Consider the following 16,487-nt stretch of genomic DNA (forward strand, 5'->3'; position numbering starts at 1 on the left):
ATCTGAAACAGTCTCTATGTGTGTGTGTTGTGGTACTGTAGGGACCCACGGCCCCAGGTGTAGGCCCTGTGTGATTTAGATGATTCAGACTAGGACAAATAGAATTAGCCTGTTTTATGTGACGTCCTCCTCCCTACACCAGAGACACAGCTGGACGTGGGAGGGCATTAGGGATGTACTTTTAAACCCACGTATAGTTCCAATGTACCAATGTGCTTTGATTTAAAAGATACAATGTTATGCCAATTAATAACATTCCCTTTGAATGTGTTCATCTCTATCGAATTAGCATACATTCTCTCCAATGTACACTGTCTACAGTTATACAAATTATTTTCTAGGTAAAGTGTTTATGAGTGAGTTTTATTGTAGAGTTACAATATACATACTGACGTACATTCTTATTATACACTCTGACTATATTGATTCTGATGACTCTCAATATAAAGGCCTGATGGTATGATATTTGCATTTCCTTCCTCAGGTAAAGAATGTGTTGGACCAAGAGGGCTTCGGCCGACAGAAGCGAGGCTACAGAAGCATCGATGAAATTGACATCAAAATGACCGACCCCCTATTCAGCAAACAGTGGTATCTGGTGAGAGGTCATCATTTATCATTTCATGTCAGCCTCAATTTTGTTATTTTACCCACTGATCACTGATCACTGATCCCAGACATATTCACTGCTGCTCCTCCTATGGAGATTATATCTTTTCATTAGGCCAGTCAATATTGCCCATGCCATCTCATCTCCCCGTTCATGTCACCCACCTCCCCAATGTTTACCCTGAACTGACAAGTGTGCCTTTCCTGTCTTCCGGGGCCAATGTGCCTTCAATTATTCCACTTGTCAGATTAAACGCTCCCCAGTAGGTTCCCAGCAAAGTACCATATCCGTGACATTTACTTTTCCCCCTCCCTCTCATCCTCCACACCTCATCTCTTCCTCCCTTTTCCTTCGCCTTATCTTCCTCCATGTTGAGTAATTCTCTAATGACTCCTTGGCTGGGTGTCCTGCATCATGGCCTGTCTCCATATTGTTTGTGTGACTGATTAGATCAACACTGGCCAGGCTGATGGGACCCCCGGACTCGACCTCAATGTGGCTGAGGCTTGGGGACTGGGTTACACCGGGAGAGGCATCACCATAGCTATCATGGACGATGGTAGGTACCGTTATAGGCCTTAAAGTTGAAGTTGTATCACTATCTCTGTAGAGATCATCACTGTGAGTGTAGTTCTGGGCTGGAGTTAAATTCTTTACACCAGGGGTGTCAAACTCATTTTGCCCGAGGGCCACATTCGGTCTTCACCGAGTGCCAGATGGTTGAAAATGCAGTTATATTTCCTCACTCTCAAAATGTGCAATTAATAAAAGTCTTCTATCTATGTTTTTATGAATTTTTGATTAGCCCTCACTGTGGAGCTTTCTTTTCGGTGATTGCAAGCAAGCTGAACAGAGTGAAGAAAATGTATAATGGAGAGCAAATATAATTTCTACACAGTTTCGATTTGGTTTTAGTAATTAAATATAGATTGGCATTATTTTTTTATTTTGTCAATTCACCCGCGGGCCACATTGAAACGGCTCGTGGACCAGGGGCTGTATGTTTGATACCCCTGCTTTACACCCTGTAGCTCTTCAAGACCAGAGTTGGTAGCCACCGGTAACCATCGGTGGCTACTACATTGTGTGTTGATTAGAAATAGCTTGAAAGGTAATATTCATCCACTTGTTATTGTGGTTAATTATAGTTCATTGTGACAAGGTATCCACATGTGGTTAATTAACTAATTACAGTGCCTTGCAAAGGTATTCATCCCCCTTGTTGTTTTTCCTATTTTGTTGCATTTACAACCTGTAATTTAAATTGATTTTTATTTGGATTTAATGTAATGGACATACACAAAATAGTCGAAATTGGTAAAGTGAAATGAAAAAACGAACTTGTTTCAAAAAATTATTTATTAAAAAAAACGAAAAAGAGGTGCGTGCATATGTATTCACCTCCTTTGCTGTGAAGCTCCTAAATAAGATCTGGGGCAACCAATTACCTTCAGAAGTCACATAATGAGTTAAATAAAGTCCACCTGTGTGCAATCTAAGTGTCACATGATCTGTCACATGATCTCAGTATATATACACCTGTTCTGAAAGGCCCCAGAGTCTTCAACACCCCTTAACAAGGGGCACCACCAAGCAAGCGGTACCATGAAGACTAAGGAGCTCTCCAAACAGGTCAGGGACAAAGTTGTGGAGAAGTACAGATCAGGGTTGGGTTATAAAAAAATAACAGAACCTTTGAACATCCCACAGAGCACTATTACATCCATTATTCATTTTTTTTAAAGAATATGGCACCATAACAAACCTGCCAAGAGAGGGCCCCCCACCAAAACTCACGGACCAGGCAAGGAGGGTATTAATCATGGAGGCAACAAAGATACCAAAGATACCCCCGAAGGAGCTGCAAAGCGCCACAGCGGAGATCGGAGTATCTGTCCATAGGACCACTTTACGCCGTACACTCCAGAGAGCTAGGCTTTACAGAAAAGTGGCCATTAAAAAAGCCATTGCTTAAAGAAAAAAACAAACAAACACGTTTGGTGTTCGCCAAACGGCATGTGGGAGACTCCCCAAACATATGGAAGAAAGTACTCTGTTCAGATGAGACTAAAATGAAGCTTTTTGGCCATCAAGGAAAACGCTATTTCTGGTGCATCATCCCCCATCATGCTGTGGGGATGTTTTTCATTGGCAAGGACTGGGAAACTGGTCAGAATTGAAGGAATGATGAATGTAGCTAAATACAGGGAAATTATTGAGGGGAAACCTGTTTCAGTCCTCCAGAGATTTGAGACTGGGATGGAGGTTCACCTTCCAGCAGAACAATGACCCTAAGCATACTGCTAAAGCAACATACGAATGGTTTAAGGGGAAACATTTAAATGTCTTGGAATGGCCTAGTCAAGCCCCGACCTCAATCCAATTTTAGAATCTGTGGTATGACTTAAAGATTGCTGTACCCCAGTGGAACCCATCCAACTTGAAGGAGCTGGAGCAGTTTTTCCTTGAAGAATGGGCAAAAATCCCAGTGGATAGATGTTCCAAGCTTATAGAGACATACTCCAAGAGACTTGCAGCTGTAATTGCTGCAAAAGGTGTCTCTACAAAGTATTGACTTTGGGGGCCGAATAGTTATGCACGCTCAAGTTTTCAGTTTTTTTTCTTATTTCTTGTTTTCTTGTTCAAAGTGATAGTCATGTTGTATACATCAAATGACACAAACTCCCCAAAAAATCTATTTTAATTCCAGGTTGTAAGGCAACAAAACAGAAAAATGCGAAGGGTGTGAATACTTTCGCAAGCCACTGTAACTTTTAAGTAAATGACATGTACAGCATACATGTACAGACCAGCTCCCAATTAAAATGTAAGAAGCACAACGTAAAATCAAAGTCACCATTTCCTGTTTCAGATTTTCTTATAAAAGTCCAAATCTCCCCTCAAGACCTGTATTCTTTTGAAGAAAAAATTGTAGCATTACCTCGTAAATTTCTGTTGAAATTGTTACAGGGATCGATTATCTCCACCCAGATCTTGCATCAAACTACGTAAGTACTTGATCATTTCACAATATTCTCCAATAATTCCCTGTATTGCTGTTCTGAAATAAAATCACGCCTTGAAGTGCCGGTTTTGGCTGGTCTGTTGTTGAGTGCCAGTGGCGGTGCCAGTGGCAGGTGTATTCCAAGTTTCCTTCATGGTTGGCAAGTCTCCTTGTGTCCTTTGAGGACAGGGAAATGGGCAGCCAGCCAACCAAGCTGTTTAATGTTAATGCGCCAGCACTGTGACAGGCGGGATGGCAGGCCGATCTGTCACTAGCACAGATAATGCCAGGGTAGCTAGCGCCGCATAATGTGAGGCTCCAACTCCAGAATACTGATAATAACACCTCAAAGGACTGTCAGTGTCGCTGGCCAGAAAGAGGGAATAGAGGAAGGAGTAAAAGTAAGGAACTACGTCTTTGAAGAGTATCTTAAATAACTCTCACCACGCTCGCCTCCCCCTAAAAACGTCACTTGTCTTTTCCTAGTAGTACTGACTTTGCTTATAAATACCTTGAGGGAAAATATAATTGATACGATTGTGATATGTTGGTGTCTCTCCCAACTATTTTAAGATGAAAGCACTAATTGTAAGTAACAATGGATAAGAGCATCTGCTAAATTACTAAAATGTAAATGTAAAAATGGAACTCACATTACAAAACATCTCCGGACTATGTACTCAATAAACTCAGTGTGTAGTGTTAAATGGCTAATTTCTGAAATCCTGAAATGGCTGTTTTGCTTTGACTGATAGTGAGAGCTGTGAATATTATCGTGTCAGATCTGAGCCAATGACAGAGGCTTTATAGCAGCCCATTGCTGATACAGGGAAACAGTCTTTTGTAAAACAGCACCATCCATTAATGTGTTATATTATAGAACTACAGTAATGAACAACACTGAAAGGCTTTGCTGCATAAGTGTAGTTGGACACACACACACACGCACATACACACATAGCCTTTCCTCCACACCATTTTCTCTTTCTTTTCATATTGGAAAGATTTAGAGCTTCAGAGATGAGAAGGTGAGAGATGAGACGGCAAGAGAGCGAGGGAGGGAGAGAGAGGGAGGGAGGGAGAGGAAGGGAGAGAGATGAAGACATGTAAACAATTTTCTTTCACTCTGAGGATATTGGAAAAGCTTCAAACTATCATAGACTTTGTGGTTCATGCATGATTCCTGTGTGTGTGTTTATTTCTTGCCTGTGAACGGGGATGAGTCTAAGCCCAAAAATAGCCGTGAGCGTGGCAGTCGGGTTGATGCAGGAAGAACATGCTCTACTGGTCTGATGGATCTTGATGTGTAAGGATCTAAAACTAACTTAGTGCTACACACTTCCTATGTGTGTGTGTGTGGTGTATTTGTGTGATGTATATGCGTGTGTGTATGTGTTTGTATAGAGCACTGTTTCCTGATCTTTTCATGCTGATCCTCTACAGAAATAATTCCCCCAACTATCAGTAAAACTATAACGCATTGAATATGCCATTCATCATTCAATTGAGATTGAAATACATTTGTGTGTGTGTCTGAGTGGGTGAGAGTGTATGTGTAAGAGGCTGATAAACTAATTTAGTGCATCTTCACTCTCTTCCAGGGCCGAAGTTGTTTTTGATATAATTTCTACCTATTTCCTCGAAGCCTACGAACACTGCAATCAGCCAGTATTGATTGGTCTTCATTAGTATGCGCAAGAGCGCACATTTATGTGTGTGTTTGTGTGTGTGTGTGTGTAGGGTTGCCACATTCTATAAAACCTTGTATGAAATTGTTTCCTTGTAGTAAATTATTTTTCTTAATTTCCCTATTATCTTTGTGACGAAGAATTGTTAAAGACCCAGTGCAGTCAAAAATGTGATTTTTCTGTGTTTTATATATATTTCCACACTATGAGGTTGGAATAATACTGTAAAATGTTGAAAATTATGATAATGCTCTTTTAGTTTAAAAGATGTTTGAAAATACAGAAATTTCAACCTGTTTTGGTGGGATGGAGTTTTGGCCTGCCTGGTGAATTTGTTAAAACCTCTTTGGGCTAGGGGGCAGTATTTTGACGTCCGGATGAAACGTGTGCCCAAAGTAAACTGCCTGTTACTCAGGACCAGGAACTAGGATATGCATGTAGATTTGAATAGCAAACACTCTAAAGTTTCTAAAACTGTTAACATAATGTCTGTGAGTATAACAGAACTGATATGGCAGGCGAAACCCCGAGGACAAACCATCCCCCAAAAATAATAATTCAGCCTACCACTATTTCCAATGGCTGTCATGTTAATTATGAGGCAAAAACCTCCTTGTCACGATCGTCTTGATGAGAAAGAGTGGACCAAGGCGCAGCGTGATATAAATACATCCTCTTTTTATTATACGAAGAAGATGAACACGAAACGAAACACTTTACAAACTAACAAAACAACAAATGACCGTGAAGCTACAAAACGAAAGTGCACACACAAGCTACTAACGTTTAGACATAGACAATTACCCACAAACACCTAAAGCCTATGGCTGCCTTAAATATGGCTCCCAATCAGAGACAACAATAAACAGCTGTCTCTGATTGAGAACCAAACCAGGCAACCATAGACTTTCCTAAACACCTACACTGAACACAACCCCATACATATTACAAAACCCCCTAAACAATACACACACCCTAAACTATACAAGTATTATACACCATTTTAAAGATAAACTTCTTGTAAATCAAACCACAGTGTCCGATTTCAAAAAGGCTTTACGGCGAAAGCACACCATGCAATTATGTTAGGTCAGCGCCTAGTCACAAAAAACCATACAGCCATTGTCCAGCCAAGGAGAGGGCTCACCAAAGTCAGAAATAGTGATTAAATTAATCACTAACCTTTGATTTTCATCAGATGGCACTCACAGGACTTCATGTTACAAAATAAATGTGTGTTTTGTTCGATAAAGTTAATCTTCATGTCCAAAAACCTCAGTTGAAATTTGAGCGTTATGTACAGTAATCATTGTCTCAAACAAACATCCGGTGAAAGTGCAGAGAGCCACATCAAATTACAGAAATACTCATCATAAACATTGATCTAAGATGCAAGTGTTATGCATACGATTAAAGATAAACTTCTCCTTAATGCAACCGCTGTGTCAGATTTCAAAAAGGCTTTACGGCAAAACCATACCATGCGATTATGTTAGGTCAGCGCCTAGCCACAGAAAACCATACAGCCATTTTCCAACCAAGCAGAGGTGTCACAAAAGTCAGAAAAAGCGTTCAAATTAATCACTTACCTTTGATGATCTTCATCTGGTGGCACTCCCAGTTCTCCATGTTAGACAATAAATGTTTGTTTTGTTCGATAATGTCCCTTTTTATTTCCAAAAACTTCAGTTTTGTTGGTGCGTTTAGATCAGTAATCTAAACGCAGATCAGTAATATGAAGACAATTTCCAACACGAGTGCACACACACACACACACACACACACACACACACGCACACACACACACACGCACGCACACACACGCACGCACACACACGCACGCACGCACGCACGCACGCACGCACGCACGCACGCGCGCACACGCACACGCGCACACACACACACACGAATGGTCACAGTAATGCATGGTCACTGCAAGGAACAGCGGCTGAGACACTGACAAACCAATTACTCCCGCCATTTAATTCCACGTGTCCAAAAGTAATAGGAGTGGAAATAACAGCGGAAAAGCAGTAGAAAACCGATGTATTACATGCACACATCTGTCGGAGAGTCATCAACCCAGACTGCATAATCAGCAAATGCCTGCTCTGCAGAAGAATCACACACACCTACACACTCACGAAGGCATGCACACACCCACACACGCAAATCTATAAATCCACCAACCATTACAGGAATCTCTATCTGTTCTTTACTCGAAAACTATTTGTATCTTTACACCTCTCCCTCTTTTTCTATCGCACCTGCTTCTCTTTGAGATTGCTATTTTGAAACAATCTTCAAATAATGTATCCTTCAAACTCTCTTGTTGTCTGAAAGCCACTCTTTCTTTCATGTTCCTCATCCTCTTTTACCACTCTTCTAACCCAAAAATGTTCAAACAGCCACCTTCAACAAGTCTCTTGTCACTGTCTTTCCCCTTTTTCTCTCTCTCAGACAGTCTGTTTTTCTCTTCCTCGCTCTCTTTATAACTCTCCACTCCTCGCTCTCATCTTCCTTTCTCCTTTAGCTCAGTCCCAATCAAAACCCTGTATTTTCTAATTCCCCCTCATTTCTCGATTTGTAGCTTGTTGTCTGTCTGGGTGGCGTTCGTGACTCAGGGAGTTTTTACAGAGTTGTGTCCTCGGTCACCAGAGAAACAATGGAGATGGCGGTGAGAGTGTGGCGGTGGTCATTAGGAGTATAGAGCTGAACCTATCAGATCATTCACCGGGCCAGCGGCCTGCTCAGACCTTAGTGAAATACCGGCTGACATTTACCAGGGAGGATATAGGAATGACTTGGACAAAGAGATGCCAAACACCACAGTTTACTGCTCTGCTGTATCTGCTGTATCAGTAATTACAGATGTGTGGAGCAGGTAAGAAGGTGAAGAGAATGACTTCCAGCACTGTGCCTGTAGTATGAGTAAGATTGTTTGGAGGGGTTGATACCTCTGTATACAGAGAGGGTTGAGGCTGAGGCTTGATGATAGGGCAAGAAGGTACTGGTATTAGGCGCTCTTGTTATGTACTGGTGTTAGGTACTGGTTTTAAGGTACTGGTGTTAGGGCAAACATGCTATGGTTTGGGCTGATCCTTTGTTCACACTTAATATCACACTACTGTAAGCTGCAAAACATGTGAAAGGATTCAAACAGGATTTAATGTTCAAAAATGTAGATTGGGATGGACAAGTCTCCAAGCTCAACTTTGGAGACTAAGAGATATGTCAGCAGTGCTTACATCCCTTGCCGTATTGAAATATTAGGCTACCACATCCTCAAATGACCTATGTACTAGAAATGTTCTCATGCATCTCTCAGAGTACCACTTATTATATTCTCATTGTGAACAAAAAAAGTACAAGAATCCAAAGGAGCTGTATAGTCAGAAGCTTCTGAATATGGAGTGTCATTGTCAAAGTTCCCTGAGGTCTCATATACTGTAGAGTACATTTGTAAAGTATTCAGACCCCTTGACTTTTTCCACATTTTCTTATGTTACAGCCTTATTCTAAAATGGATTAAATAAAACCTCTTGGGTAGGGGGCAGTATTTTCACCTCCGGATGAAAAGTGTGCCCAAATTAAACTGCCTGCTACTCAGGCCCATAAGCTAGGATATGCATATAATTAGTATATTTGGATAGAAAACACTCTAAAGTTTCCAAAAATGTTAAAATAATGTCTGTGAGTATAACAGAACTGATATGGCAGGTGAAAACTCGAGGAAAATCCAACCAGGAAGTACTATTATTTTGAAAGGCTGTTTTTCCATTGAAAGCCTATCCACCATACAAAGACTTAGGACCAAGTTCACAATCTCTATGGCTTCCTCTACACGTGGCCAGTCTTTAGGCAATGTTTCAGGCTTATACTGTGAAAAAATGAGGGAGATACACCACTTTCAATGAGAGGCCAGTGGAAATTTCCAGACATGAGCCAAGCGCGTAATCGGTGTGTGTGTGTGTGTGTGTGTGTGTGTGTGTGTGTGTGTGTGTGTGTGTGTGTGTGTGTGTGTGTGTGTGTGTGTGTGTGTGTGTGTGTGTGTGTGTGTGTGCACTCATGTTGGAAATTGTCTTCATATTAATCTGGTCCACGTGACATACAGTATTTCCATCAGACTGAAAGGTTTTCATTATAGCATGTTTGGCATGAGGGAATTCCAAACAATTATTTCTTGAAGCAATCAACTTAAGGTCCCACACAGTCATCCTATTTCCCAAGTAAAATTAGCCTTTGCATGACCAAAATATCACCAATAATCTTTTTACGCTATTAAAATGCTCAGAAATGACGAAGTGTCAGCTTTTCTCTCATCTCTAACTGTCAGGAATCTTGAAAAAAACAGGCTGAGTGAGCAGGGAGCTTAGGGATGGAAGAACAAAAACCATGTAGTGACTATCAGGTGTGTTACAGAAAATATACCGTTCACAACTCAAAGCAGCCACAGTTGCAATATCTAAATGTTGGCTACCATATATGGAAAACAGAAAGGAAAATGCTGCTCACTGCTGCTCATGCTCCCAATGGATGCCTGATGAAGACCTAAGGGTCAAAACGTTGTTAGAAATAAAATCACCTGGGAGCATGAGCAGCAGTGAGCAGCGTCTTCCGATCTATTCTCCATGAGTTTGCCTACAACAGCACCTGCCGAAAGTACCTGGATGTGTGTATGTTCTTCAGCTTTTGGCTACCATATATGGCAATGGCTATTTGCGTATAGGCCTACTGCAACTCTGAGTATGGACCTGTGTAGAGTACGGACCTGAGTCGTGCCTTTCAATGCAATAGAATCCTACTCCAATGCGCTCTGCCTACAATGACATCTCTTGCACAGGTCGTTTTGCATACTAAGTCTTGCATAGTTAGTTTCGTTTTGGTATGTTACATCAACGTGCCTAATATTGCATTGATTCGAGCACAATTCCCACAGTAGAGCAAAATGTTGATAGTCTTAACTAAAAAAACTAGAAATCTGAGTGTTGTTCAATCTCATGTTTCTCTGCTGATATTTACTGATATTTCTTCTGTGCGGAGATGGGCATCTGCGCATGCGCACAGCTTAGAGGGAACATAGATGCAGAGAGGCAGCTACAACAAAAACATCAGTTCAGTCATTAGTAAAGCAGACACATCACAGCAGTCTAGGTTGGGTCTGGACAAGACAAGACTAGATTTGAGAAGGTCATTGCACCTTTAAGGGATGGTCTGTACTTTTGTGTTAACGCTACTCGTTTCCCCCTCAATCTTCCTCCTGTTGTGTCTTGTACTCTTCCGGATTTGAATGGTTTGTGTCCTGTCCTTTCAGAATGCAGAGGCCAGCTTTGACTTCAGCAGCAATGACCCATACCCATATCCCCGCTACACGGATGACTGGTTTAACAGGTAAAGCCAGCCCGTGTCCCTCCAAGGTCATCTGCCCCAAAGAAGTCATCAGCAGTATTGTATTTCTGGTGCCTGTTCAACAGTGCATGCCTAGCTGTCACCCAGGTTGTGACATTAGACATCTCAGTGTTGCCGCTGCTGAGTGCAGCACAGGACTAGTTGGCTAATTAGCTGGTTGTTTATAAATAGCAGACTGTCTGTGGCAAAGCATGCTGGGAGTGCAGAGAAGGCTCCCTTCAATTACCCTGTGGGAAGCCCACACAGGAATACTCTCTCTCTTTCTCACACACACGCACGCACGCACGCACGCACGCACGCACGCACGCACACACGCACACACACACACACACACACACACACACACACACACACACACACACACACACACACACACACACACACACACACACACACACACACACGTAGACACATTGTCAGATAGTTATTGTAATGCAAAATAGTGCCGGTCTCATGGTAATTAACCGTTAATTATTAATATAAATATATTTAGCATCTCCAGGCTTCCACACATACAAGCTGCATACAAGCCGCTGATGCACGCCTTTGGAACATCTACAGTTAAAAAGTCTAATAAATCAATTGAATATACACCATCACAATGAATCCATTATTTATTTTAGTCAGGTCTAAAGAAACATTATGATATGAAGAAAATGTATTTCAGAAGAACAGAATATTAGTTGGCTTATATGTTAAGTTATCTGGCCATGCCATAGGCTGTAGATTTGTTGATTTAGCTGACAAGATAAGTCCTGTGACATTATTTAATATTATTTGATTTTATAGGAAGAAGAATATAATTGAACAATAGGTGATCAAAGACATGATACATTGACGAGTAACCAATTCCCACTATGGTTTCCAACTTTATCCCCATTCCCCAATCTACCTGTGTGTTTCTGTGTGTAGTCATGGAACAAGGTGTGCTGGTGAGGTGTCTGCAGCAGCCAACAACAACATCTGCGGAGTGGGAGTGGCCTACCACTCTAAGGTGGCAGGTATGTAGACTGCTCTAATACTGTGGTAAATAACAGCTATTAAAAGTAATAGTGATCACAGTCATGTCAGAAAATGTATAAAAGTGGCAGTGAGAATAACAGTACTAGTAGTGCTATGGCAGTGATAATAACAATACTAACGGCAGCTATACTCAATAATAATTATATTATTGTTCATCTGACTCCTCTCATCATTACCTAAAATTGTGAATTGCATCCTATATTTATAAAGTATGCCGCACATAATAATAATGGACACAGAAATGTTCCTCAGAGAATAACATCGATCTACATGCTGACTCGGTGAGAGAGTTTATAAGGAAGTGCATTGAAAATGTTGTACACACTGTGAATATTAAAACCTACCCTAACCAAAAACTATGGATGGATTGCGGCATTCGCACAAAAGTAAAAGCACGAACCACCGCATTTAACCATGGAAAGAGGACTGGGAATATGGCCGAATATAAACCGTGTAGTTAATCCCTCCGCAAGGCAATCAAACAAGAGAAATGTCGGTATAGGGACAAAGTGGAGTCGCAATTCAACGGCTCAGTCACAAGACGTATGTGGCAGGGTCTACAGGCAATTACGGACTACAAAAGAAAACCAGCTACGTCACGGACACCGACGTATTGCTTCCAGACAAACTACACACCTTCTTTGCCCCCTTTCAGGATAATACAGTGCCACCGACGCGGACCGCTAACAAGGCCCCCCCTCTCCTTCTCTGTGGCTGACGCGAGTAAGACATTTAAACGTGTTAACCCTCGCAAGGCTGCTGGCCCAGACGGCACCCCTAGCCGTGTCCTCAGAGCATGCGCAGACTAGCTGGCTGGTGTGTTTACGGACATATTCAATCGCTCCGTATCTCAGTTTGCTGTCCCTGCTTCAGGATGGCCACCATTGTTCCTCTACCTAAGAAGACAAGGATAACTGAACTAAATGACTATCGCCCCGTAGCACTCACTTCTGTCATCATGAAGTGCTTTAAGAGACTAGTCAAGGATCATATCACCTCAACCTTACCTGCCACCCTAGACCCACTTCAGTTTCTATACCGTCCCGACAGGTCCACAGGCGATGCAATCTCCATCACACTGCACAATGCCCTATCCCATCTGGACAAGAGGAATACCTATGTAAGAATGCTGTTCATTGACTAGAGCTCAGCATTCAACACCAAGTGCCATCCAAGGTCATCATTAATCTGGAGGCCCTAGGTCTCAACCCCGCCCTGTGCAATTGGGTCCTGGACTTTCCGACGGGCCGCCCCCCAGGTAGTGAAGGTAGGAAACAACATCTCCGCTTCGCTGACCCTCAACACTGGGGCCCCACAAGGGTGCATGCTCAGCCCCTCCTGTACTCCCTGTTCACCCATGACTGTGTGGTCATGCACGCCTGCAACTCAATCATCAAGTTTGCAGACGACACAACAGTAGTGGGCTTGATTACAAACAATGACGAGACAGCCTACAGGGAGGAGGTGAGGGCACTCAGATGGTGGTGTCAGGAAAATAACCTCTCACTCAACAAAACAAAGGAGATCATCGTGGACTTCAGGTAACAGCAGAGTAGTGAAGGTGGAAAGTTTTAAGTTCCTCAGCGTACACTTCCCAGACAAACTGAAATGGTCCACCCACACAGACAGTGTGGTGAAGAAGGCACAACAGATAGTGCGGTCTGTACAGGTGCATCAAAGCTGGGACCGAGAGACTGAAAAACAGCTTCTATCTCAAGGCCATCAGACTGTTAAACAGCAATACATTTGGCTTGTCACCTAAAACCCTGACAAACTATTACAGGTGCACAGTTGAGAGCATTCTGTCAGGCTGTATCACCGCCTGGTACGGCAACTGCACCGCCCTCAACCGCAAGGCTCTCCAGAGGGTGGTACAGTTTGCGCAACGCTTCACTGGGGGCACACTACCTTGCCTCCAGGACACCTACAGCACCCAATGCCACAGGAAGGCTTAAAAGATTATCAAGGACAACAACCACCTGAGTCATTGCCTGTTCACTCCGCTACCATCCAGAAGGCAAGGTCTGTACAGGTGCATCAAAGCTGGGACCGAGAGACTGAAAAACAGCTTCTATCTCTAGGCCATCAGACTGCTAAACAGCAATCACTAACTCAGAAAGGCTGCTGCCTACATAGAGACTCAATAGTCACTTTAAACAATGCCACTTTAATAATGTTTAAATATCTTACATTACTTATCTCATATGTATATGATGTATCTTATACCATGTATTGCACCTTGCCTATTCCGCTCGGCCACTGCTCATCCATATATTTACATGTACATATTCTTATTCCATCCCTTTAGATTTGTGTGTATTAGGTAGTTGTTGAGGAATTGTTAAATGACTTGTTATATATTACTGCACTGTCGGAACTAGAAGCACAAGCATTTCGCTACACTCGCCTTTAAAACTTCTCTAGGATAGGGGGCAGCATTCAGAATTTTGGATGAAAGCGTGCCCAAATTAAACTGCTTGCTACTCATGCCCATAAACTAAGATATGCATAGTTATTAGTAGATTCGTATAGAAAACACTCTGAAGTGTCTAACACTGTTTTGAATCATGTCTGTGACTATAACAGAACTTATTTGGCAGGCGAAACCCCAAGGACAAACCATTCCGATTTTTTTTTTTAGGTCACTCTATTTTCAATCAGGTTTCATTGGGAATCCAGATTTCTAAGGGACCTCCTTGCAGTTCCTATCGCTTCCACTGGATGTCATCAGTCTTTAGAAATTGGTTGATGTTTTTCCTTTGAGAAATGAAGAAGTAAAACTTTCCAAAATGAGGCTCGAGGGAAGTTTACTCTTTGTTAGAGGCGCGTTACACAGAGGCTCGCTACATGTTGTTTTCCTCCGGTATTGAACACTGATCATCCCGTCTTCAATTTTATTGAATATTTACGTTAAAAAATACATAAAGGTGTATTTCAAAAGTAGTTTGAAATGTTTGGACAAAGCTTACAGGTAACTTTTGAGATATTTTGTAGTCACGTTGCGCAAGTTGGAACTGGTGTTTTTCTGGATCAAACGCGCCAAATAAATTGACATTTTGGATATAAATCGACGCAATTAATCGAACAAAAGGACCATTTATGATGTTTATGGGACATATTGGAGTGCCAACAGAAGAAGCTCGTCAAAGGTAAGGCATGAAATATATCTTTATTTCTGCGTTTTGTGTCGCGCCTGGAGGGTTGAAATATGATGGTCTGTGTTTGTTTGCTTGGGCGCTATGCTCAGATAATAGCATCGTTTGCTTTCGCCGTAAAGCATTTCTGAAATCTGACACGTTGGCTGGATTCACAACAAGTGTAGCTTTAATTTGGTATATTGAATGTGTGATATCATCAAAGTTAAATTTTTATAGTAATTTATATGATTTTGGCGCTCTGCATTTTCACTGGAAGTTGGCCAGTTGGGACGCTAGCATCCCACATATCCCAGAGAGGTTTCAACATCTGCTAACCATGTGCACGTGACCAATAACATTTGATTTGATTCTACACAGACAATCCCCAGTATTGATCAGCTTGTGAACTCACAGACAAATTATATCTTTGGTTTTATACAATACTGTAAATGTGAGAACGCAGTTGCAGAAGCAAAATTACAACACTCGATATAGACAATTCCATTCATCCATTTATCATTGAATTCTCCCTTTGATTTGGCTCTGGAAGCAGCTATGTCACACTTTGTTTTGGGTGGAATTCAAATGTCCAATGGAGAGACTCCTTCATCAGTATGTTGTTAATAACCTCGAACTCATCAGTTTCCATAGAGGTTGAAAGGAGTTATGGAAGCACCATAATGAAGGATTCGCTGTTACAATGAATTGGTTTAGAGATTTCATTATGTTTACATAACTTTTTCTCCAAATAGGTGCATCAACGGGGGCTGAATATATTTCATATATACAGTTTGTATAAAGACTGGCCTAACATAAAGGGATGCAGGTTAAACTGTAGCACCAACACAAATTACCTAATTGCTAACTGGTATATTGTGTTATAAAGTACTTTCTCCAGTTTTTAAAGCAATAGTCAAGCCATACAAAATATATTTGGTCAACAGTGGCTTAGCATTTTAATAATGTGTAACCAATGGCTTGACTGATTCATACGATAGACAATGTGTATCTTACACTACATGTCTCTCCCCACCCATCCTCTCCTCCTCCCCCAGGTATCCGTATGCTGGACCAACCCTTCATGACGGACATCATCGAGGCATCATCCATCAGCCATATGCCCCAGGTCATTGACATCTACAGTGCTAGTTGGGGTCCCACCGATGACGGCAAGACAGTAGACGGACCCAGAGAGCTCACTTTACAAGCCATGGCTGATGGAGTCAACAAGGTGCACACACACACACACACACACACACACACACACACACACACACACACACACACACACACACACACACACACACACACACACACACACACACACACACACACACACACACACACACACACACACACACACACACACACACACACACACACACACACACACACACACACAAACACACACTGGGCTGACTGGAAATAGCAGGCTTATAGAGTACCTGTGCTTGTCTTACTGGGGTAACTGTGTTCTTTGAAGAGGCATACATTATATTAGACTCAAGACACAGAATAGGAAAAAGAACAGCCTTGCTGTTACACACTTTCACAGACAGACACACACAGTTAGTTAGCATAGTGCCAGTGGCAATTAGCTGCTTGATGATTCACAA

The 16,487-nt window shown here is 41.9% G+C and overlaps 1 protein-coding gene across 1 annotated transcript in view; it reads left to right on the forward strand.

Moving 5' to 3' along the window:
- The window catches only part of LOC129857332 (neuroendocrine convertase 2-like), a 73,738-nt gene that overhangs the window by 25,574 nt on the left and 31,677 nt on the right, over positions 1-16,487 (forward strand). The window contains exons 3-8 of the mRNA XM_055925466.1: positions 485-598; positions 1,061-1,169; positions 3,581-3,618; positions 10,617-10,693; positions 11,624-11,712; positions 15,927-16,102. Of these exons, the coding sequence (XP_055781441.1) occupies positions 485-598; positions 1,061-1,169; positions 3,581-3,618; positions 10,617-10,693; positions 11,624-11,712; positions 15,927-16,102 (603 nt within the window). The remainder of the gene's footprint in view (positions 1-484; positions 599-1,060; positions 1,170-3,580; positions 3,619-10,616; positions 10,694-11,623; positions 11,713-15,926; positions 16,103-16,487) is intronic.

This window comes from Salvelinus fontinalis, chromosome 1 (assembly GCF_029448725.1).
Source record: "Salvelinus fontinalis isolate EN_2023a chromosome 1, ASM2944872v1, whole genome shotgun sequence".
Taxonomy (NCBI): domain Eukaryota; kingdom Metazoa; phylum Chordata; class Actinopteri; order Salmoniformes; family Salmonidae; genus Salvelinus; species Salvelinus fontinalis.